The sequence below is a fragment of the Phasianus colchicus genome, chromosome 3 (genome assembly GCF_987193195.1).
Source record: "Phasianus colchicus chromosome 3, bPhaCol1.hap1.1, whole genome shotgun sequence".
NCBI lineage: Eukaryota > Metazoa > Chordata > Aves > Galliformes > Phasianidae > Phasianus > Phasianus colchicus.
The window spans coordinates 75,107,487-75,128,727 of NC_143438.1; the positions used below are offsets into that span (position 1 = coordinate 75,107,487).

At 50.5% G+C, this 21,241-nt stretch overlaps 1 protein-coding gene and 1 long non-coding RNA gene across 8 annotated transcripts; one reads left to right on the forward strand and one right to left on the reverse strand.

Annotated features, from left to right (window-relative positions):
* Window positions 1–3,278: 3,278 nt before the first annotated feature.
* Window positions 3,279–8,377, reverse strand: KLF10 (KLF transcription factor 10). Of its 3 annotated transcripts, none has more exons than XM_031591103.2 (4): window positions 8,231–8,377; window positions 6,792–7,031; window positions 5,863–6,682; window positions 3,279–4,905 (listed from the first exon to the last, which is right to left on the reverse strand). In XM_031591103.2, exons 1-4 carry the CDS (start codon window positions 8,309–8,311, stop codon window positions 4,646–4,648), a joined length of 1,401 nt encoding a protein of 466 aa, XP_031446963.2. In that variant the 5' UTR covers window positions 8,312–8,377; the 3' UTR covers window positions 3,279–4,645. The 3 variants fall into 3 exon arrangements, with proteins under 3 accessions (XP_031446963.2, XP_089993985.1, XP_031446964.2); XM_090137859.1 differs by lacking the exon at window positions 8,231–8,377 and adding an exon at window positions 8,091–8,182; XM_031591104.2 differs by lacking the exon at window positions 8,231–8,377 and adding an exon at window positions 7,376–7,645.
* A 411-nt stretch (window positions 8,378–8,788) lies between these two features.
* LOC116227660 (uncharacterized) lies at window positions 8,789–14,807 on the forward strand. 5 transcript variants are annotated; one of them, XR_016465279.1, is made up of 5 exons: window positions 8,789–10,269; window positions 10,739–10,841; window positions 12,136–12,292; window positions 13,481–13,550; window positions 14,723–14,807. It is a non-coding gene; the product is annotated as an uncharacterized LOC116227660 (long non-coding RNA). The 5 variants fall into 5 exon arrangements; XR_016465280.1 differs by having other exon boundaries at window positions 8,789–9,887; window positions 10,154–10,841; XR_004166614.2 differs by having other exon boundaries at window positions 8,789–9,887.
* Window positions 14,808–21,241: the final 6,434 nt, after the last annotated feature.

Consider the following 21,241-nt stretch of genomic DNA (forward strand, 5'->3'; position numbering starts at 1 on the left):
AGGGGGAATGGTTTTAAACTGAGACAGGGGAGGTTTATGTTAGATCTTAGGAGGAAGTTTTTCACCCAGAGGGTGGTGACACACTGGAACAGGCTGCCCAAGGAGGCTGTGGATGCCCCATCCCTGGATGCATTCAAGGCCAGGCTGGATGTGGCTCTGGGCAGCCTGGTCTGGTGGCTGGCGACCCTGCACACAGCAGGGGGTTGAAACTAGATGATCATTGTGGTCTTTTCAACCCAGGCCACTCTATGATTCTGTGATTCTGTGATGACTTTGCCCTTCATGGTGAAACACACTAGTCGCTATCAAGTTTCACCAAAACTGTGGTACCATAAGTAAAGGTTCTGAGTTATTTAACGTATGACATTATTATCACCTGATTTATATTGCAGCACAGCAAATGCATCTGCGGGCTGTCTGTGCATTCTCATCAGTGTGATGAGGAGGCTCAAGATGTGTGTTGTTCTTGCTGATAAACTGTCAAACTGTCCTTTGGAGCAAACAGGATGCAGCCCATGTCAAGGTACCCTGGAAAAGAGAGCACTGTGTGACATGTTCTACCCCAATGGAAATGTATCCCAGAAACATTCACTGTGGCTGTATGCGATCTTCCCCAGCCCTTTCCCATGGAGAACGAGCCCTCAACACGCCTGTTCATTCATCCAGCATTTCTCCAGCCCTGATTGTGTGTTATAACTTTTCTGACAGCTTTGTAAGTGTTTCCGTGGTGACAGAGTTATGTTGCCAAAGCAGACAAGTGAATCATCTATTTGCAGGAGACAGGCGAGCTGCCACGGGGATACCTTGTGTCCCTGCGTGCGGAGCAGCCCTGCGCTCAGTGCAGCCCTTCCCTCTGGCACCGGGGCACACGCCACGTCCGCAGGCGGCAGCGCCCAGCCGGGGCCACGGCTGGCTGGTCACGGCCCCGCCAGGCGGCAGGGAGGAAGGAGGCCTCCGGGCTCGCTGCTCTGCAGCCAGAGCTCCCTCATTGGCGTCTTGGCCCTGCCAGCGGCTGCAGCTCCCAGCCTGCTGCTGTGTCTCAGGACCCCTCCTGCAAAGTGCGCATTAGTTCACTTGTCTAGCATCCAGGCCTCCCACAAATGCTGTAATGGAAGTTATTGTTCTCCCAGCCACAGGGGAAATTATGACTTTTCCAGCTTTCTCCTCATGCAGAGATGAAGGCCCTGTGCACCACACAGACACGCTGGGGGCTGATGCAGTGCTGCAGGGGACGACATGCCCCAAGCCCCCATACCCAACCAGGGTCTCCAAAAAATAACCCCAGGTTCCTATTTTGCTGCTGCAGCTGCAATCTGCAGTGCTGATCGGTGAGGCAAATGTGCACACGGGGCAAATCCACTGTTAAGACCCTGCCTTGAGCTGAGGGGGGCACTACCTTCCTGTTCAATTCTGAGATTGAAGTGAGAGTCTTTCTTTCATTTAGCTCCCAGCAGTGCCTGAGATTTCCCAGTACTGTTCTGGTGAGTGACCTCAGCTCTGAACAGAGCCCTGCACCCTCCTGCCTGCTCCATGTGTGTTTAATTAGCACTGATTCACAGACTTAAACAGACCCACGTCACCTGGAGGTCTGACCCCATGTATTTAATCAGGAAAGAAAATGTGACCACCCTAGGAGCTCTGTGATGCTACTAGGATCTGGCAGGAAATATGATGTTGGGATGCACTGGTGATGCAAAGGAACAGCAAATGGATGTGTATGTGCTGAGACAATTGTTGTGTCCAGGCCAGTGCTCGCAGAAGGCCACCTGTTTTGCTGAGTCTTCCGTGTCACTTCAGAGTGTGGAGAGGGTCTGGGAACTTAGCAGTTGAAAGAACCTTCCTCCTGCTGGTCCACTCATAACATCATTGGACAGTTTGAGTTGGAAGGGACCTTTAAGATCAGCAATTTCCAACCCTCTGCTATAGGCAGGGACACTTCCCTCTAGACCAGGTTGCTCACAACCCCAACCAGCCTGGCTCACTTGGCAGCCTGTTCCAGTGTCTCACCACTCTCATAGTGAAGAATGTTTTCCTAATATCTGGTCTAAATCAGCCCTCTTCCAGTTTAAAACTATTTCCCCATGTCCTGTCACTACATGCCCTCATATGAAGTCCTTCCCCAGCTTCCCTGTAGGCCCCTTCAGGTACTGGAAGGCCACTATAAGGTTCCACTCCTGGAACACCAGTGTGCAGCGCTGGGGCTCACAGCACTGCTGGCAGATGGAGCTTCTCGCCTGGACACCCAGGTTTATGTGTAGCTCTCTTGAACTTGGGGTGCTCCAAAGCCAGAAGGGAGCATCGAGGCAAGGCCTGTCTGGCTGCCTTAAGTTATCTGTGTACATGGGAGATTTTGGATCGTGCTTCCAAAATGTAAAATAGTGTGCGAGGCAAGAGGAAAGACCGGGACTCTGCTCATGGGGAAGTGTCTCCTACGCTGGGCTGTGTTCCCTCCTGGAACAAGAAGAAAGCATAATGACTCAGGGTTTTACTGCAAAGGGCACTACATCAACCAGGAAAGGTAAGGAGTGCCCCAATCCTGATGCTACTTACCCTACAGGGAATGACAGTGAGTCAGCAGCCACACAGTCATGAAATACAGGAATCTCTGCAGGCAGAGGAGGGAACCAGAGCAGGACATGGAGGAGCCCGCATAAACAGAACCAAGCCATTATCCTCTGCACAAAGCAGCAGAAAGCAGAGAAAGGTGCTGCTTGCCTACTGCAGTGAAGGGAAAGCTGCCTGTCAGACGTGGCTCAGACTGCTGATTCTGAGTTGGCAGGCAGGCCTGCAGCCTGCAGAAGGGTGAAATTCAATGCACACCTCTCTTGGTGTTGCTCATGAGCAGCTCCAGGCAACGTCAGAGGAATCCCAATCCCATGCCACACAGGTGGTGGCTGCCACCTCCACCTGATGGCTCGGCCATGTGCAACGTGGGCTGTGTGTCACCCTGCAGAAGACAGTGCAGTTCCACCATCATCAGAAAAACAATCATTTTAAACGAGCGCTGTAGTGGCCCACATAAGGACATTTATTTTTGGGTGCCTGGTGGAAAAGCGGGGGAAGGATGAAGAGTAGGGAGGGGAAAAGTATTCTAAGCATTAAGTGCAGACTTCAAATTCCACTCCTGTTGGCTTCACAGCGCTCATAAATCAAAGGTTGAGACAGATGGGTCTCACCAGTCAGGACATGCACTGATGGACACTATATTTCACTCTGAGGTTCACTTCCCTGCAAAGGGGTGAACACAACAAAGTTCTGATATGAAAAAAAGAAGTCTGTATTAAAGAAAATTGCTTTTATTGTAAACAAAGTATAAAGTACAACATAAGAAATGTGCAAATCTTTAAAGTAGTCACAAAAGAGCGTATCTAATACACTATTTTCAAATGGTTCACTTTCTGATAGGTGTCCTTGACATAATATGATAAAATATAGTGAAATTGATACATTATTTGTCACAAAATATACAGCTTTAATTCTAAGCTGTGTCTTTACTGCCTTGTTTAACTTTTCAAATCACAATTTTCTAATTTAATACAATACATAACATATTCATATCTCATTTTTAGTAATAAACCATCTTTCAAAGAATAACATGGTCAAGAAGCCTAAGGTTCCTGTTTTTCTCTCTCAATCAACACAAGTAGCTTACAGTTTCACTGTTTTTCTTAAAAGTACGCTGTATCTGCTTATGAAAAAATGCAGTGGTATGGAATTTGAGAGGGTATGAAGGAAACTGTAAGCATCACAAAAGCAGAAGCACCATACGATGCCTCAGTATAACCAGTTGTAATAACCACAAAGCTTTCAAAAGAAGCCAGGAAAATATTACAAAGCTGATGAGGATTCACAAACATTTTACCCCCCCACCTCCCACTGCCCACAGGGTGCCCCTCAGCACCCACCGAGGCCCGATCTGGGCAGCAGCACAAATCTGGTGGCCCCAGGGCACGTGGCACCAATTGTAGGACAGGCCCCACAGCTCCCAGAGCATGGCACCGACCCGTCTGTACCACTGGGCCTGGGAATCTACTGAGCCCACCAACCAAGAAAAGGCAGCAGAAGTAGGAAAACCAATTTGGATTACCTCTGGCACATACACCCTGGGCTTTCAAGCCTGTGCCTGCACATTGCTGTCTATCTAATCTGTGCTGTACTGGAGATTCACAACCAACAGTTAAAATCTGTGCTGGTCTCAAGCATCAGCCGCAAACCTTCAGCAACACTGATGCTTGACTGATATATATATATATATATATATATATATATATATATATATATATATATATATATATATATATATATATATATATATATATATATATATATATATATGAATAATCTGCAAAAGTCAAAACCTGCACAACATGTGCTGCTCTGCTCTAGAACCTTCCCTTTCTCACCTCACCAGTGCAAAAGATGCCCGCCATTCCAGCCAGCCTGAGTCTCTCAGCCCCACGCTGTGTCACTGTACACAGACCGCCTCTGCCTCCCTGCAGCGCTGCCATCAGCAGCTGGCACTGGAGAACCACAGAACTGCAGCAAAAGCTTTTTTTTTTTTTCTTTTTTTCTTTTTTTTTTTTTTTTTTTAACCTGGCATACCCCAGTGACAACAGTTAATCCACCACTTTCTGATCAAGTCCCTTCACTGCGCAGCTGCCGGCAGAGGCGGCACGGCGATGTCATTTAACTTGCTCACTTCCATTTGCCAGTTGGGCAGCTTCTTGGCGGAGAGGTGCCGCCGCGCGTGCTTTGTCAGGTGGTCGCTTCTCATGAACCGCCGCTCGCACATGGGGCACGCAAACTTCTTCTCCCCCGTGTGCGTCCTGCGGTGCCGGGACAGCTCGTCGGAGCGGGCAAACCTCCTCTCACAGCCCTTCCAGCTGCAGCTAAAGGGCTTCTCTCCTAGAAGAAGGAAAGTCATGAACACTGAGCAACCAACACTATTGGCTTGACTGACAGCAGCTGACTTTTCAAAAAAAGCATTTCCATTACAACCAAGCTCCATATAAATCTTAATTACTTATAAATATATAAAATTATATATATATATATAAAGTAATATTAATTACTTTTATATATGAAATGTGAAAAAAAATGTACTAACATTTAAACTTTGCAGACTCGCTATCATCAATACTAAGTAGTGCAGAAGGTGTGAAAACTCCTCTGGACAACAAACTATCTGAAATGCTCCCAATACCCGCACACAGGGCTGATTTTAGCTTTGAGCTCCATGGGTGCCGTAGATTATGGTGCCTCAGCACAACCAAAGTGCTCCCCCTTAATACAACCCATATCGATGTTGGTCCCATTCCCATTAAACAGAGCTCTGGCAGCACACCATGAGTCTCTGTGAAAATGCATGCGCCTCTTTTTGCTACTGTGAATAAGACCTGAGACACGAAGTTGCTCAGAGATAACCAAAGTGGGAATAGCTTTGACTGGACACTTGCTTTTGTTCATAAAAGAATCCCTTTAAGTTAACCTTAACCTACTTCTCACTAAGGCATTCTTGTGTAGAAGCCTAATAAGGCATCTGTAACTACTAGAAAACTGTAACTACTAGAAAAGCCTTTTCTACATTTGGGCAGGGCCTTGCTTCCAACGCTTGTAAGATATGTTGCTGTCTGCCTTCTGACATGGAGAAAGGCCAGCACAAACTGCTGAATCAACTTCCCCCCGGGGTATTTCCTCTCACAGATTAGGTGGCATTACAGTGCACACAATGAGAAAGAAGCCTTTCATTGCTGCCCCACAATATGCTCCATGAACAAATCCAGTAACTACGAGATTCTTAACAAGTAGTGCATACAGCTGCAATGTCATGTTAACTTTTAACAGCCAGAACGAGTGACCAACCTGTGTGTGTTCGGACGTGAGCCTTCAAATGGGAGCTCTTGAAGTAAGTTTTCCCACACCCTGGGTAGTTGCAAACGTGACTTCTTATTCTCGAAGAATCAACTGGAGGAGTGACTTTGGCTGCAGAAGGTATGAAGCCAGGAGCAGGGGCAATAGGAGAGAGCCTCGTGCCATTTGGGCTGAGGATTGGAGCCTTTGCGCTCGGCACAACTGGCTGGGGCACAACAAACATGACGGCACCCTTGGGGACCTGCGTGCCCATGAGCACCATGGGCTGGCAGAGCGCAGGCGGCCGGCTGGCTGCAGCACCGGGCACCACGGCAGTCATGACAGAGTTGCTGGTGGGCAGCGGGACCATCTGGCAGATCACTGGCACGGGGGGGGCTCCATTTCCCAGGACAGGGGATGGGGCTGCCATCAGTGCTGGCTGCTGCGTTGACCCAGGGACAGATGGATGCCTGCTGACTACAGGCTTTGTCGAGTGCTCAGGGCCAGCAGCTGGCTCTGCAGTTTCTCTTTCTGCAGCTGGCAATTGTCTGCTTTCATAACTCACTCTGCTCAATGCTGTAGCTGAGCACTCTTTGTTGCTGTCCAGTTTGCCATCGGTGTCCCACGAAGCACCATCCTGGTATTTCAGTACGCTGGCTGTTCTCACTGGGCAGGTTTTGCGATTGCAGAGCTGAGCATCGGCCGTGTGGCGAATAACGCTGGTCGCTTGGGCCTTCAGGACTCTGGGTGCGTGTGGCTCAGCCTCTCCGCGAGGTGTGGGGGTGGTGTGGGACAACTCCAGGTCGGATGGGCTGTATGGGGGCGTCAGGCACTGCAGGAAGAGGTGAGATTAGGGGGACATTTAACAACCTGCTGCCACGCTTTACCAACTGCTGCCTCACGGACACAGAGAAATGAGCTTGCACACGGTAAGCACTTACAAATGCGGGGATGGTGCTGAAGTCTGCCACTCCAGGAAGCAGGGTCTCATCGCTGTCCTCTGACACGTCAGAGGCTGGGGTGATGGGTCTCACGTCTGCATGTTTCTTCAGGTCAGACTTCCAGTTGCAGCTCATAGAAATCAGGGCCTCAACAGCCTCGTAATCGCCTTTCTCAGGGGTGCTGTTCCAGAAATACCGAGCATCTCCCTGCTTCTCAGTCATCATCTCCATTTCTTCTTCCTGTTTGGGTCAGAGTTCAATAAGCCTTTAACTCGACGGTCTCGGCTAGCTAACAGCACAGATCGCCTCGTGCAGGGAAACGTGCGTGGTGACACGGGGTATAGCTGCACTGCCCTCCTTACAGGATGCTTTCTTAAGTCATCTGCGGGGAAATCTGCCATCTGCTGAGGATGACACAGCTCCTCGAGGCCAATCAACTTCCCCAAACCTTACGCAATAGTTTAAATTATTCCGTATTGTTGCGGCTGAAAGCTTAAAACAACAAAACGCAACACGGGACGGAGCCCAAATCCCCCCTCCCTCCGCACCCTGCTCCCATTCCCGCTCCGAACCGCCGCTCTGACCCGCGGCTACGAGGCGCCCAGCGCCGCTCCCTTCGGAACGCGTCAGCCGCCACTCGGTGTTCCCACAGCGCTCGGGAGCGGACGCGGCCACGTTTACAGCCGTGCGGACGGCAGCTCGGGGAGCGGCACGTCGGGACACGCGCGGTTTGGCCGAACGCCGCACGGAACCGAGCCGCGCGCCAGGAGCTGCCGGCGGCATCGCTCCCGCTCTAGGGGAGCTCCGCCGCGCGGGGCAGCGCCGAGGCACGGCCGCACGCCCCGCCCCCGCCCCCTTCCCTATCTTTAGCCCCAGCCCCACCCCGCCCCCATCCCCGGCGGCCGTTGGGCGCGCGCCACCGTCACCTCGGCGCACCCCGCCGCCTCGCCTCGCCCCGCCCCCGCCCCGCCCCCATTGGCTGCCCCGGGCGGGGCGCGGCCGGGGCGGGGGCACGCGAACAAAGCGTGATCGGCGGCTGCTGGGAGCGCCGCGCTCCGACCTTTCCCCCAGTTCGCCGCGCGCCCGCCCCCGCCCTCATACGGCGCAGGAAGGGAGCGGGGCAGCGCAGCACCGCACCGCACCGCGGAGACGCGGCCGCGGCCACCGCGTCCGGCGGCGCACAGGCTGTTCGCAGTACCGCCGGCCAGCGCCCACAGCTCAGCCCGTCCCGCTGCCCGGGGGGCGCTTCTCGCTTCCCGCTCCCCGCCCGCAGTGCCGGCGGCGCCCCCCGCCTCGTACCCTTCTCTCCCCTCACGCCGCCGCTACCCGTCCGTCCGGCCCCGGGCTCTGCCGGTTCTCCCGTCGCGCCGTGCCCCTCCTCCTGCGCGCCCTCCCCGAGGTGCCCCCGGCGCAGCGCCCCTCCCGCAGCCCCCGCTCACCGCGCGCCGTGCCGGGACCCCGCGCCGCCGCCGCCGGCCGTGCCCGCGCCGATTTTCCTCTTTTTGTCCGCCGCTCCCCATTCAGGTGGCGGCGGCTGCAGCGCCCCGCGCGGGTGGGCGGGGCGTGGCCCGCCCGGCAGCCAATCGGCGGCAAAGGTGTGTGAGGCGGCCGCCAATGGGCGCGGGGCGCCCCGCGCGTGATCGGCGGCTGCCCCGCGGCGTGGCCCGGGTGTCGGCGCGGCGTGGCTCGGGAGTCGGCGCGGCGTGCGCGCTCCCGCCGTCATCCCGGCGGCTGAGTCAGTGCATCCGGGCGGGGGCGGCCGCCGCCTCGCCGTGAGGTCACGCGGCCCCCCGCCCCTCCCCGCGGCGCGGAGGTGGCGCCGGGCTCCTCGGGGTGGCGCCGGGGGGCGATGCCCTCCTCCCCGGGCTCGGCGTGCCCCGCCGCCCGCGATCCTCGGGGTCACGGCTCGGTGCGCGGCGCCCCGGCTGTGTGCTGCGGCATCAGCCGCACCGGGGAAACGCCCACGGAGCGGCGTCTGCTCTGCCCGTGTGAATGAGTGCGGTGTGCGATATGAAGTGCTGTTCGCCTCGTCAGTCTGCTGCTATAGCAGGGTACCGGCGGCGTGTGCCGCTGGGGTGGTCGTGCAGTAGGGGGCTGGAAGCAAGCAACGCTTTGCGGCTCCTCACAGAAAAGACGTGGAAGTGGTGGAGCGTGTCCACAGAAGGCAGCAAAACGGAGGGGTCTGCAGCGCAAGTCTTACGGGAGCGGCTGAGGGAGCTGGGATTGTTCAGTCTGGAGGAGGGGAGGTTCAGGGGAGAGACCTCACTGCACTCTGCAACTGCCCGAACGGAGGTTGGGGCGGGGTGCAGTCGGCCTCTTCTCCCAGGTAGCAGCGATGGGATGAGAGGTGAGGGCTGGGTGCTGAGGGCGGTGCTTGGCTGGGAACTGGGCAGCCAGCGCTGACTGAAGTCAGTAGGGAGGCAGCCGGGGCTGAGGGACCAGACTTCGTGTGCCCGGATCCCTGAGGCCCTGCCGTCCTGGTGGCGTGTCCTGGACAGCATTTCAGGCCGCTGGGTTGAACTGGGAAGAGCAGCCCTCAGAAAGGAGAGACCAAACTGCTCTTTGGCTCCTGCACCCCGTGGGAGCTCCGTTCCCTGCACATCCCTGGCATCCATGGAGGTAAAGCTGCTCATTTTGCTGCAAACCCTCCTGTGTGTGTTGGACTGCTCTTTCCTTCCCACTCCTCCCTGCTCTGCAGGCTGAGACTGTCTACAACCACCTCTCCCAGAAATAATCTCTGCTTAAGAGGCTGGAAAATGTGACAAGTTTATCTTCATATGCAGAGCTGAACTTATTTGTAATCAGCTTTAAGGCTGTCGTTTATTTTACCAGCCTGATTTCCACACCAAGCGGATCGTGCGTGGCTGGCAGCACTGCATTCCTCCCCATCCCACACAACCCATCATCACATGGATGCATTCAGCACAGAGTTGCTCATGGCCCCATCTTCTCTGCCCCTGAGTCCATGCGGCCATCATCCTGCCTCGCCTGCAGGTCACTGCATGGAAGGCTCCAGAGGGTGTTGGCAATGCTATTGTTGATGTGGCTGCCATGGGGGTGGGGAGACCCAGACACCCCTAATGAAGCCTGAGGCAAGTAAGAGGCACTTCTTTTTGGCAAATGAGAGGTTTTCAGTAAAAATGCTTTTCCCTTGACAGCCAGTGGAAGTATCTGAGCTACGGCTGTCAGATCAAATGTGTGCTTTCCCTTTGGCCTCCCAAGGAAGATAGGGATGTGGTTTCATGCCATGTAGGAGTAATCTGATGTGTTTGCTTTTCATTCTGAAGGTGTTTAGGAGTTTGACGTTTAGCCCTTGTGGGTTATTTATTTATGCCTTTTACACTATATCTTATGTTTCCTAGAAAACCACTTGCCCAGCCTGCATGTCATATATTTTTGATGTGGAAAGATGTGGGATTGGGATGATAAATGAGGAAAGAGAATTGGCAACAAGACTGGAAAATCACTGGCCAGCTAGGTAACTTCAATCCTATCCAGCAGTCTGAACCTGAATTTCAGCATGCTCCGTTACCTGTGGCTTACCTTGGCTTTGTCATACAGAATTTACAAGGAGCAGTAAGTAGCTCCTTTATGCTAGAGACCGGCAAGAAGCCATGCTGCACTTATGAAAGGGCATGAATGATTATTTTAAACCTCCCATGTTGGACGAGTACTTACATGGGTGTCGTGATTTAATTAACCATTTTGAATATAACCCAATGATCAATTTAAATTACTGGTAAAAATAAAAAATAAAAATCAGATACTTAGAAACTGAACTAAAATTAAGCACTGTAGAGCGAGCTTGTGCAGCTGACAAAGCCACCTGTCCATGCTGTGATAAGTGTTTTTCTCGATGGAAGCATTAGAAATACATTTGTTTGCTTTTTCATGCCCAAGCTGATCTTACTCGTTACACAGTGACTAAATAGCTGCTGCATTTCCAGGATAAATTCCAGAGGCAAACAGATGGTGGTGTGAACAGAGCATTTCGTTTGACATACTAATGTGGTATGGAAGTCAGCAGGGACTTTCCTCCTCCTCACAAAGGTAACAGCATTTCTGCACCTCAAATATTTTGATAACAGTCATATGAATGAAGTCATATGAATTTTTCTTTAAGCCTACCTGCATTTTCTAATTTTTGAACTGTTGAATAGTTTCAGCCACACGAAACAGAGCAAAGCTATCAGTAAATGTAATATTGCAGGAACAATTAACAGTTCCGTGATGCTAATATTTGATCCAACTCCCACTACACGTGTTTTAGTTCATATTCAAGCAAGTGAATTGTTTCTGAATAGGGAAATGCAGGTGCAGAAGTGCAGGCAGTATGTTTCTCATACAGTACAGGCTGTACTGCATCCAGTTTGACTCCATGCACCCAGTACAACCCTCCAGTATGTCTCGGCAAGCCTCTGCTCACATCATAGTGCAAAATACACCACTGGTGTGCTGTTAAGCAATCACCTCACTGTTAGTAATTGATTTTCTTTTTTTCCTTGAGATGTCATGGAACTAAGGGCACACTTTAGGGACCCTTGGAGCTCAAGGCCTTGTGTCTCATTTAAAGAGATGTCATAAGAGTCATGGCTTTGCCACACAGATAGCTCTGATAGTCTTTGGCAGTACAGCAAGAATTGAGCAATACTATTTTTTTTTAATTAAAAAAAAAAAAAAACGGCTCTGTGAAAGCCTGTTTTGCTGCTGCACAATGCAAGTATCTCAGCTGTATCAGAGTTATGCAGGGCTGCAGGATAGATCCCTGTTTGATGTCCAGATGCACAGTGTGCAAGCAGTGATGATTTCTTCAGTGGGAGGGAATCCCAGCAGTGAGATTGCCCTCATGACGAGAAAAGCTTGCCTAAAGTGCTTGTTAGGTGTGGCAGCCCCTGGACTTTGCCAAAGCTGCTCAACCCTGGAGGCTTTCATGCAGGTAACACAGGAGCAGGTCGGTGGGACTGGGAGGAGCAATGATTATGTGGGGAGTGTGCAGGGAGAGGGAAGGGTGTTTGTCTTTGGTTCTCCAGTGCCTCAGTGCCTCAGGCCAGAGGCAGGAGATGGCACAGAGCACACAGAGTGCAACTTGTCCTGACCACCTGCCTGGCAGCAGGGTGCTGGCATCTGGCTGCTCCCTGAACTCCTCCCTGCGGCTCGCTTTGGTCCTGCAACCCAGATAGCAGGGCACACACCTCATTCCTGAAGCTCAGCATGGGGGTGTGTGCCTCAGCTCTGCGTCTCATTGTTGGAGATGCACACTTTGGTCTCAAGGCTCACAGCTGTCAAGATTCAAGTTCCTCTGTCCCACAGCATCCCACCAAGATTTACTCTGCAGGAGCTGCAGGAGCAAGGAGGAGGCTGTGTGAGCCATAGCAAGGTGCAGAGTGACGCCCTGACACCAGGGAGGTTCTTTTGGAAGAAGAGAGCACTGGTTTGTCCCTAATACGTGAAACACGCATTACTGGTGGCATCCGCTCCGCAGGCTGATCCTGAGTAGCCAGGTATGGTATCCAAAAAACGGTTGTGATTGCCAGCTTCCAAAGGACAGTGATGGTTCTTTTTTCTGTGGAGAGGGATCCAGAAAGGGACATGCCCAATTTAAGGGGCTGGTAGGCAGTCTTTATAAAGACCCTGACTATCTGAACCCACCCATGACTTTTGTCTTCCTGCTCTTAGAATATCCTCAGTTGGAAAGGACCCAGAGGAGTCAACGAGTCCAACTCCCAGCTCCGCACAGAACCACCCCAAATCCAAACCCAGTGTCTGAGAGCGCTGCCCAAACGCTCCCTGAACTCCGGCACTCGGGGCCGTGCCCACTGCCCTGTGCAGCCCGTTCCATGCCCACCGCCCTGTGGTGCAGCCCCTGTCCCTGACCCCCACCCGCCCCTCCCCTGACGCAGCTCCATGCTGTTCCCTCGGGCCCTGTCGCTGTCACACAGAGCAGAGCTCAGCGCTGCCCCTCCGCTCCCTGTGAGGAGCTGCAGCAGCCATCAGGCCTCCCCTCAGCTCCTCTGCTCTGGGCTGCACAAACACAGCGGCCTCAGCGCTCCTCGTACATCTCGCCCTCCAGACCCATCCCCATCTCTGTAGCCCTCCTTTGGACACGCTCTGATAGTTTAATCTCCTTCCAACACTGTGACACCCAAACTGCACCCAGTGCTCAAGGTGAGGCTGCACAGCACAGAATGGGACAGCCCTGCAGTCAACTGCTCTAAGTCCAAAGTCTCCACTCCCCAAGGGGAAGAAGGGACCGCAGATGAGGTCAATACCTGGAAGGCTGCAGGTGTCCATACACGTACCTGTTGCAAAACAGCAGCCAAGGGCTGTGTGGTGGGGCCTGTGCTGGTGAGTGTGGGGAGCCCAAGGAGACCTGGAGTGGGTAGAGCTCTGGCACAGCTCTTGTGCTGCTGCTCGTCTCTGCCATGGGTGCAAATCATCTGCTCCAGAGGACCCTTGTTTGAGCAGCTGGGAAGCAGGCCAGTCTGTACTGCATGGCCCTGATCCCGAGGTTGTTCTCTGGTTCAGAAAGCAAAGTGAATGTAACTGTACCCAGAGACTTTGTGGGTGGGACTCATCTAAGATTAGGTGCTTGTAGCACAAGCGTTTGTTTTTATAGCTCTTTTATGGCTGTTGATGTAGTAAATATAAACCATGGGGTTTGGGCATGTTCCATCTTTACCCTGATACAGAATGAATTGCACTCAGCTCTGCTGACTCCATCTCCAGTGCTGATGATGGGAACCTGGATGGCTTCTGCAGGTGGGTAAGCCTACAAAGTAGATTGGCGAGGCAAGGGGAATCCCACCCTGAGCACTCGCAAGGTGAGGAGAGCCATCAACTGGGCAGAGGAGGTCTTTGAGGAAGGGCAAAGCACTCAGGCCTCACTGGCTGGGTTCACTGGCCATGTTCTCTCCAGCCCAGCTGTAGTGCAGCCCTCTGCTGCTGAGAGATTTGCCTGAGAGCTGGGGGGAGAGAGGAGATACTGCAATTGATAGTGAAGAAGCCTAAATCTTACTGTGGGACCAAGAAGGAGAAGAAGGAACGCTGTGGCTGTTGAGATGGGGAACAGTCAAGAGATGAGAGTGGTCTCCAACATGTAGGAAACCAGTGCTTCCCAAACCTGCCAGCTCAACTCGTTTGCTTCTGCCCTGCATGAGAAGCTTCCGTTCTCTCTCATTTCCAATTTGTTGGGTACATGATGTGCAGGTGACCATCACTGATACTCTGTTCTGCTGGATGGAAATGTCCACCATGAACCTCTTCCTGGCCCCTGGGTCTGCTTCTCTGGGTCCAGCTGTGAGACAGGTCTTTGCCTGTGACTGCTGCAGTTTTCAGAGCTGATTCAGAAATGTACCTTGTGTAAAAAAAAAAAAGTAAAGTAAAAAAGGAGTAGGCTTGCTTATATTGGCACTCGTTTCTCAATACTTCCAGAAATATTTATTTTTGTGATTTTTTTTTTCATTTTTAACATTTTTTGAGTATTTTTCTGTTGAAGAGACAACTTGAGGTGGATTTGGTAGGTAAGCTGTTTGTACTGGAATGGATAACTGAAGGTTGATGGACATGTTCTTCCCAGCAGTCCATTCAGTCTCTTCATGGGCACTGCTGAAAACTCTCAGTCTGTTCTACAGTAGTGGCAACACAAAGGGGTTCTTGTGAAATACTATCTCATCTCACCCTACTTAGGGACAGAAAATGCTGATATTTGACAGACAGAAAGAATGTGATTCTGCAGCTGTTGATTCCTATGTAGTTAATTATTCTGAGAAAAACTGAAAGACAGATGAAAGATAAACCACCAGCAGAAGAAGGCTTACGTCCAGCTGTTGGGTTCAGGAGCCACTCCCAAACGCTGTTGTTTATTTGATGACACCAGACATTGTAAAAGCAACATCGATGTTGTAATGTTTATATGTGTGTGTGTTTTGCAGCTGGAATGATTACAATCATCAGTCAGAGAACAGTCCCATTCCACTGTGAGTGGTCAGGATCACGTGGTTACCAGGAACCTTCTTCAGATCCCTCCCAAAAACGGACAGTTCCCACACCGGTGTGAGTGTAGGTGGAACAGAAGGCAGCAAACAAGAGCTGAGGAGTTTGTTGTGGGCCCCCACCCCCTTATCTGACAAAGCCTCTGTGAGCACATTGCCGTGTTTTGTTCTGTTTATATATTCAGCCTTCCCTGCAAGTATTGAGATGCATAAGCAGCACGTGCCCTCCTCATGGGTCCTGCTCACATCAGTGAGTGCTGTCTGGGACTGGGGCTGCAACATAAATACAGACAAAAGGAGGACAAGTGGAAGTCCTTTGGTTTCTTTCATCTGCAGGAAGCTTTAAGATGTTAACCCCAGATGAGACCAAAAGCTGCTGCCTTCAGCTCAAGGCTGTAAGGTATGGTTCCCTGAAGCAGGTCACACCTATGAAAAGCCTCCAAGAAAACTTTGTCTGCTCTGTCTTCTGGAGGAGAAGTCTTGGGAATTCCTAAAGGTGGTGTGAGATCCCTGCTGTACCCCACCCCAGCGTTTTCTGCCCGATGTGAGCTATGTTGTCACATTTTATGGGTTTGGTTTTCCCTTTGGGTGTGTTTCCTCACCTGCAGCGAGTTACAGGCTCAGATTTCATGTAGGAGCAATCAGAGGCATTGTGAACCGCTTGCAGGGTTAGTGAAATCAGTGATATGGTATTGTCCTGGTTAACATACCTGTGGAAGGCAAAGTTGAGAAGCCAACATACAGATGTAACTTATGTAGGTAAGTCTATGTCTGAAAAGTGTCTGTTAAACTGCAGAAACAGTGCAGCAGCCTGTGCTAAAGGAAGTTTTATGAATCTGGATTGGGATGTGTAGCTGCAGTTTTTAGGACACCTGTGTCTGCATGGCCCTATAGGGACAAACCCTTCTCCTGCTTTTGGAGTGACTATAAATAGCCCAAAATCACAGCGTAGGTGGGTTTGTTTGGTTACTGCAGTGCTGTGTGGCAATTCTAGCTGGATGCCCCTAAATAATCCTACTGGCCATGTGTACTAGAGAGCTTAAGGCTTTAAAAAGTTCTGGGTCGAATTTACTCTTGTTAAATAATCAGTATTGATCAGGTCATACGATGCACTATCCGAGCGGTCGTTCAAACACCCCATCTAGTAGGAGTTCATTTTCAGGTGTTTACAGATTCAGAATCCCTGGAAGAGTAACTGCTCTGCTCATAAATCCACGTACTTGTATGTTATACGCATGGCCCCATGCACACAGGCAGGAGGGATTTCAGGGATGTGCAGTGGATTTGGATGCTCATTTGGTTTGTTTGACTTGGACACTTGAATTCCAGATTCAGAAATCTCAGCTATAACTCTGTGTTTGTTTTAGTACATCGAGGCAATAAGTTTCCCCTGCTAGAATTATTTTTAAGTACTCCTTTCTTGCTGCCATAAAATACAAATGAAAATGTGTTTAAGTGGACTTTTTCAAAGCATCTCTTTCCCTCAATGTGCCCATTTATCACATCCATTTGCTGTTTTGATTACGAACGAAACTCTTAAGCCACGATCTGCATAAATTTTGGACTGAGAGGGATAGCAAGGAGGTTGGCAGCACTAAGCATAAATTTAAAAATGGCTTTTTGTTGTGGTGGTTATTTATACAGATTAAACATCCTGGAAAGTTTTTCTCATCTGAAGCCTCTCTCAGTTGTACCATTACAGAGCTGCACTCAAAAATACATCAGGAAAACACCATATGGCTCTGCCAGCTGCAGTGCATGCACACACAGAAGGGTATTGGTGTGCAACCAAAAAAAGGTGAAGAGTGAAATCTGTAAACAGTGCTTTATAGGTGAAAGGCTGCACAGGGCTGCGTTTGCTGTTTTGTGGCCTGAGCAGGAAGCCATCACGCAGCAGCAGCGTGCAGAGGCTGCCTGGCTCCTCAGCTCCCTGCTCCCACTGCACTTTGTATCTCAAACAGTGCTCCCGGGGCTCATAATCATTGGCTTGGTACTGAAAGCAAGACAACCAGCCTGAGATCTCACTTCACTGCATTGTCAGCAAGAGGCTGTGAGGTGCATTGAAGCAATAAGAGGTTCACTGAGAGCACCACCTGCAGCTGGCTGTGCCACAAGGTGTGCTGCATGCTGCATGGCCCCACTGCCCATCAGTACAGCACACTCTGCAGGAGATGAGAAGCAGCCAGGTTCCAGCCTGCCCCACGCTCCTGCCTGCCTGGTTCTTTCTCAGTAGGTGCAAAGGAGCACTGTACCACACATGTACCACACTGGTTCCCCTCCAGGAAGGATTTTGCACTGTGGTGGCAAAGCACTCACTGAGTTCACTCATTCACAGGAACGAAGGATGAAACGATAAAGTGGATTGAGAGGGAAAATCCTTCCTTCTTTCACAGTTGCTTCCACTGGAACCAGACAGAGTGCCTGCTCTTGTAGGGCAGAGATGGTGGTGATCCAAAACAAGGAATGATTTTCCCCAAACTGCTGGGAAGGGTAATCACACCCCTGCTGCAGGGCTCTGGCTGCTGCTCCTGTGAGGGAGCCCCCAGGCCAAGCCCTTACCACTTTGTGTAGTGTCATTTTCATCTCAGTTCTCACATCACCCACACAAAGAGACAAACATTTGTGGGGAGACTCAAGAGGTACAAAGAGGCTATGAGTGAACAACCACCTACCCAAGGATCAGCGAGTGCGGGGACTTTGGTAAAAGAGGGAATTAGTTCCTTAGGGCTAGATAGGATAAAAGACTTTATAACTTGTTCACTCTCTACCTGATATGAACTTGGAGAACTGTGCTGGAAGGAGTGACCAGAGCTCAGAGTTTCTCCTTCCAGGTGTGTTGTAATAGTACAAGGGTACACAAATAAGATGGCTCTTTCTAGATAAACAGATTTCTGCACACTGCTTTATGAAAGGTGAATACTGCCCGACAGAACTCCTGAGCACTGCCATGAAATGAAAGTCTCCTCTGCTTCACATTACGGAAACATTAAAAATGTGAAAGAACATTTAGGTTAGATGTTTAGAGGAAATTCTTTACTCAGAGGGTGGTGAGGCACTAACACAGGCTGCCCAGAGAAGCTACGGGACAGCAGGGGAGCCTGCACCCCAAAGAAACTGCAAAACACAGAGAGAACAACCAAGAAGCAGCAGGCTGAATGGCAGTAAAGCCAAGCAGCTTCATTCTGTGCATCTGTTTCCATAAGGCACCAAGAGAACATTGCTTTGCAATGAGCTGGAGAGGGGAATTCCTCCTGCCAGTCCCCATGCCCACTGGAGCCCAGCCCAGGATCTGACCTGACAATCTATTCTGGTCTCACAGCCCAGGGGGGAACTGAGCACGAGTGGGCATCAGGTACCAGTTCTCAAGTCTGCAGGGAAAAGTGGATTGGTAGATAAGTGGATAAACACACAGTGCTGCAAGGAGAGCTGCGCCCACACCCCAGCGTGGACCCCGCTGGCAGCAGCGGCTGTGAGTCCAGGCCAGGCAGGGGGCTACAAGGGTTGACAAAAGTTGACAGCCAGGGGCGCTGATGAGTTGGTTGGAAAGTAACTTGTTGAAACAGGAGCTTTTAATGGGAATGTCCATATGGGGAGGGTGCAGGCTGTGCTGAGGCCGGCAGAGGCATCTGGTGGCGGGAGCTCCCTGCTGGCCGCTGCCCCATCAGCTGAGTTCAGAGTCAGGCCTGCAGCCTACATGGCTCTGGGCCCTACCAGCATGCAGGGGCCCGGCACATCAGCTCCCATCCTGTCACCACCCTCACTGTGGGCACTTCAGCTCAGCCCTGCACTGAGCCCAGAGCCAAACAGCTGAAGTTTTCCTGACAGCAGGAGAAAAGGTCATGTTCTGAGATGAGAAAAAAAAAAAAATACAACCAGGATCTAAAACTGCAGCACTCCCTAAACCATGCTGTAAATTTCTGGAGCTGACACTGCTTACTCTACTGTTTTTCCTTGATACTGAATCTCTATCCTGTCCTGAGTTAGCAACAGCAGAAAACATCACTACCCAACGCACATCCCACAAGGGCCAGGGCCCACACTGCTGCTGCATTCCAAGTAGAGAACATCAAATCAAAGCACCATATTTAAAAAAATCAGGTATAGGCAGGGCAACACACAGCCCTCAGGGACCCTGGCCCAGCAGCCTGCCCACCTGTGGCTGAGGTCCGCAAGACTCGGGCTCCCGCCTTTGAGTCCCTCTTCCCTCTGAAGAACAGTTAGCCTCATCCTCTGCAGCTGACCTATTAACACACCTAATTTATAGACTACACAGCTGCAATGGGATTAAAGTATCAAGTGAAGGAAAGCTCATTATGCTGAGGATACAGGCTGCTAGCAGGGCACAAGTCACCCTCACACTGTTCCCACTTGCACCACCCGGCTCCTGGCTCCGCATCAGACAGGCACACGTACTCTCTCAGAGAACAGCCCACAAACCTATTAAAAAGCACATCTGCACATGGCTGCTGCCCACCTCCACCTGCCTCCCCCTGCTGTTCCCATTCCCAGCACCACAAGCAAACACACACCATCTGCTCATCAGGAGCTGAGGCCCATTGGGCAAGAGCTGCACGTGCTAACAAGTTGGGCTTTTCCCTAGCCCAAGGGCAAGCACTCCCAGTACAGGATTCTTGTTAAAGCAACAAACAATGGCAGCAACACATGCAATGAGGGATCCACAGCCGTTCCTTGCCTTCTGAGCCAATGCACACCAGGTGTGGAGCTGCTCAGTCACACACCACAGAAGGTGGAATCCTTTCAGCTGCTCCTCAGGGAGCTGGCATAGCTTAAAGCCAGTCGTAACCCTGTGCTGTCAAGTTGTTCTCCTGTGCCTTCCTTGGGAACAGGGATGCAGCTGAAGGGTGTGAGGGTACAACAAACAGGTAGGGATGTGCAGACTGCACACAGGAAGTGACACTCAGTGACATTCCAATGACTACAGCCAGGTGCAGCAGCAAGTCAGCAGGAGCAGTGTCTGGGCAACAAGTGGAGTTGCAGATGTGTATTCAGCACGACAAAGCTATCTTAGTTCCTAGTAATTACTACATCGAAATCATTCCACTTTTGTTTTCAGTAAAAACTATAGGTTGCAATAACAATATAAACAAATAGCAACACTTAGCAATGTTAACTGAAATACATACTGCATTCAAAATTCACATTATTTTAATAGCAAGCTGCCTTCAAAAACCATCACTATTTCTGTTCTATCATTTGAAGATGTTTTGTTCTTAAAGTGACCTGCAAATTAACATAAAACAACATCAAAACAACTCTTATTTATCTTAACCAACTGTAACTCATATTCTACAGTAAAAAAAACAGTGTAGTCTGTTCTGCCTAGAGAAAAACTTTAAGTATAAATGTAACTAAATGTACTAAACTAAATGTAGATTGACTTCTTAAAACATCAAGATGGATCATCATTTCAGGTTCAAAAAGGAGTGGGTTCCAACCATGACTACTTCCTCCCTTTCCTTTTTCCACATTTAATTCAGTGATCTTTCTTAATGCTACCTTCAAGGTAAGTCATCTTGTACTTTAACTTGTCAGGACGGTTTTATAGGCCAGTTAAGTCCAAACTGACAGGTCTGTGCACTGCTAAGTTTTCTTTAATTTCAAGTACAACTCATCACATTATAAACCCTCAATTCTTCATTCTGCAAGGCACTCTCTCACAATACACTCACAACTAAAAGGTAGAAATTATACCTCCATCTAACTGTTAGAACAGTTTCTATTACATGATCCATAACCTCACACACCATTTCAGAACCCTGAGAGCCCTCCACAGTTCTCACATGGGACAGATAAAGTTAAAATGAGAAAGAAAAGCACCTGGAAGACATCAAAGGGCTCCAGTAATAGAGAGCCCCGGGTGGTTGCAGCAGTACAAGTTACCTGGTGTATGTACTTCTGGTAGAGTGCTTTACTTTAATTTGGATATATCCACAGAATAAAGTCCAGTGCAGGACAGCACTGATGTTTCTGAAGACCTGCATGGCTCTCCTGATGAGTTAGGGCTACACAGGATAAACTGAAGTTGAAAGTCAGACAACTCATTGAACACACGAAATAACAACAACTAGCAACCTGCTACAGAACTCGTAGTGCTTGCAAAGCTGCACAAACCCATGCTGCCCTGGGGACACTACGTGCACCAGCTACATGACTACTATCTCTCCTCTGTACATTTGTCATCTGTTGCAGGGTTGCCATTGGCTATCAGAACTGAAACTAAAGTCATGCTATAAAATTAAACACCACAACTTGCATTTCAGCCTTCCAGAAATGTACTCAGATTTTCACTTTATACAGATTTATCAAGCTCAAATTATTTACAATTTAATGCCAAGCTGCAATAAAGGCCAAAAGAGAAGGCAGCTTCCCAATCATGTAGACATCTGCTCTACAGCTACCTCTTCTGCCTGCCTCCTCCCAAAGGTAGCCTGAAAAACA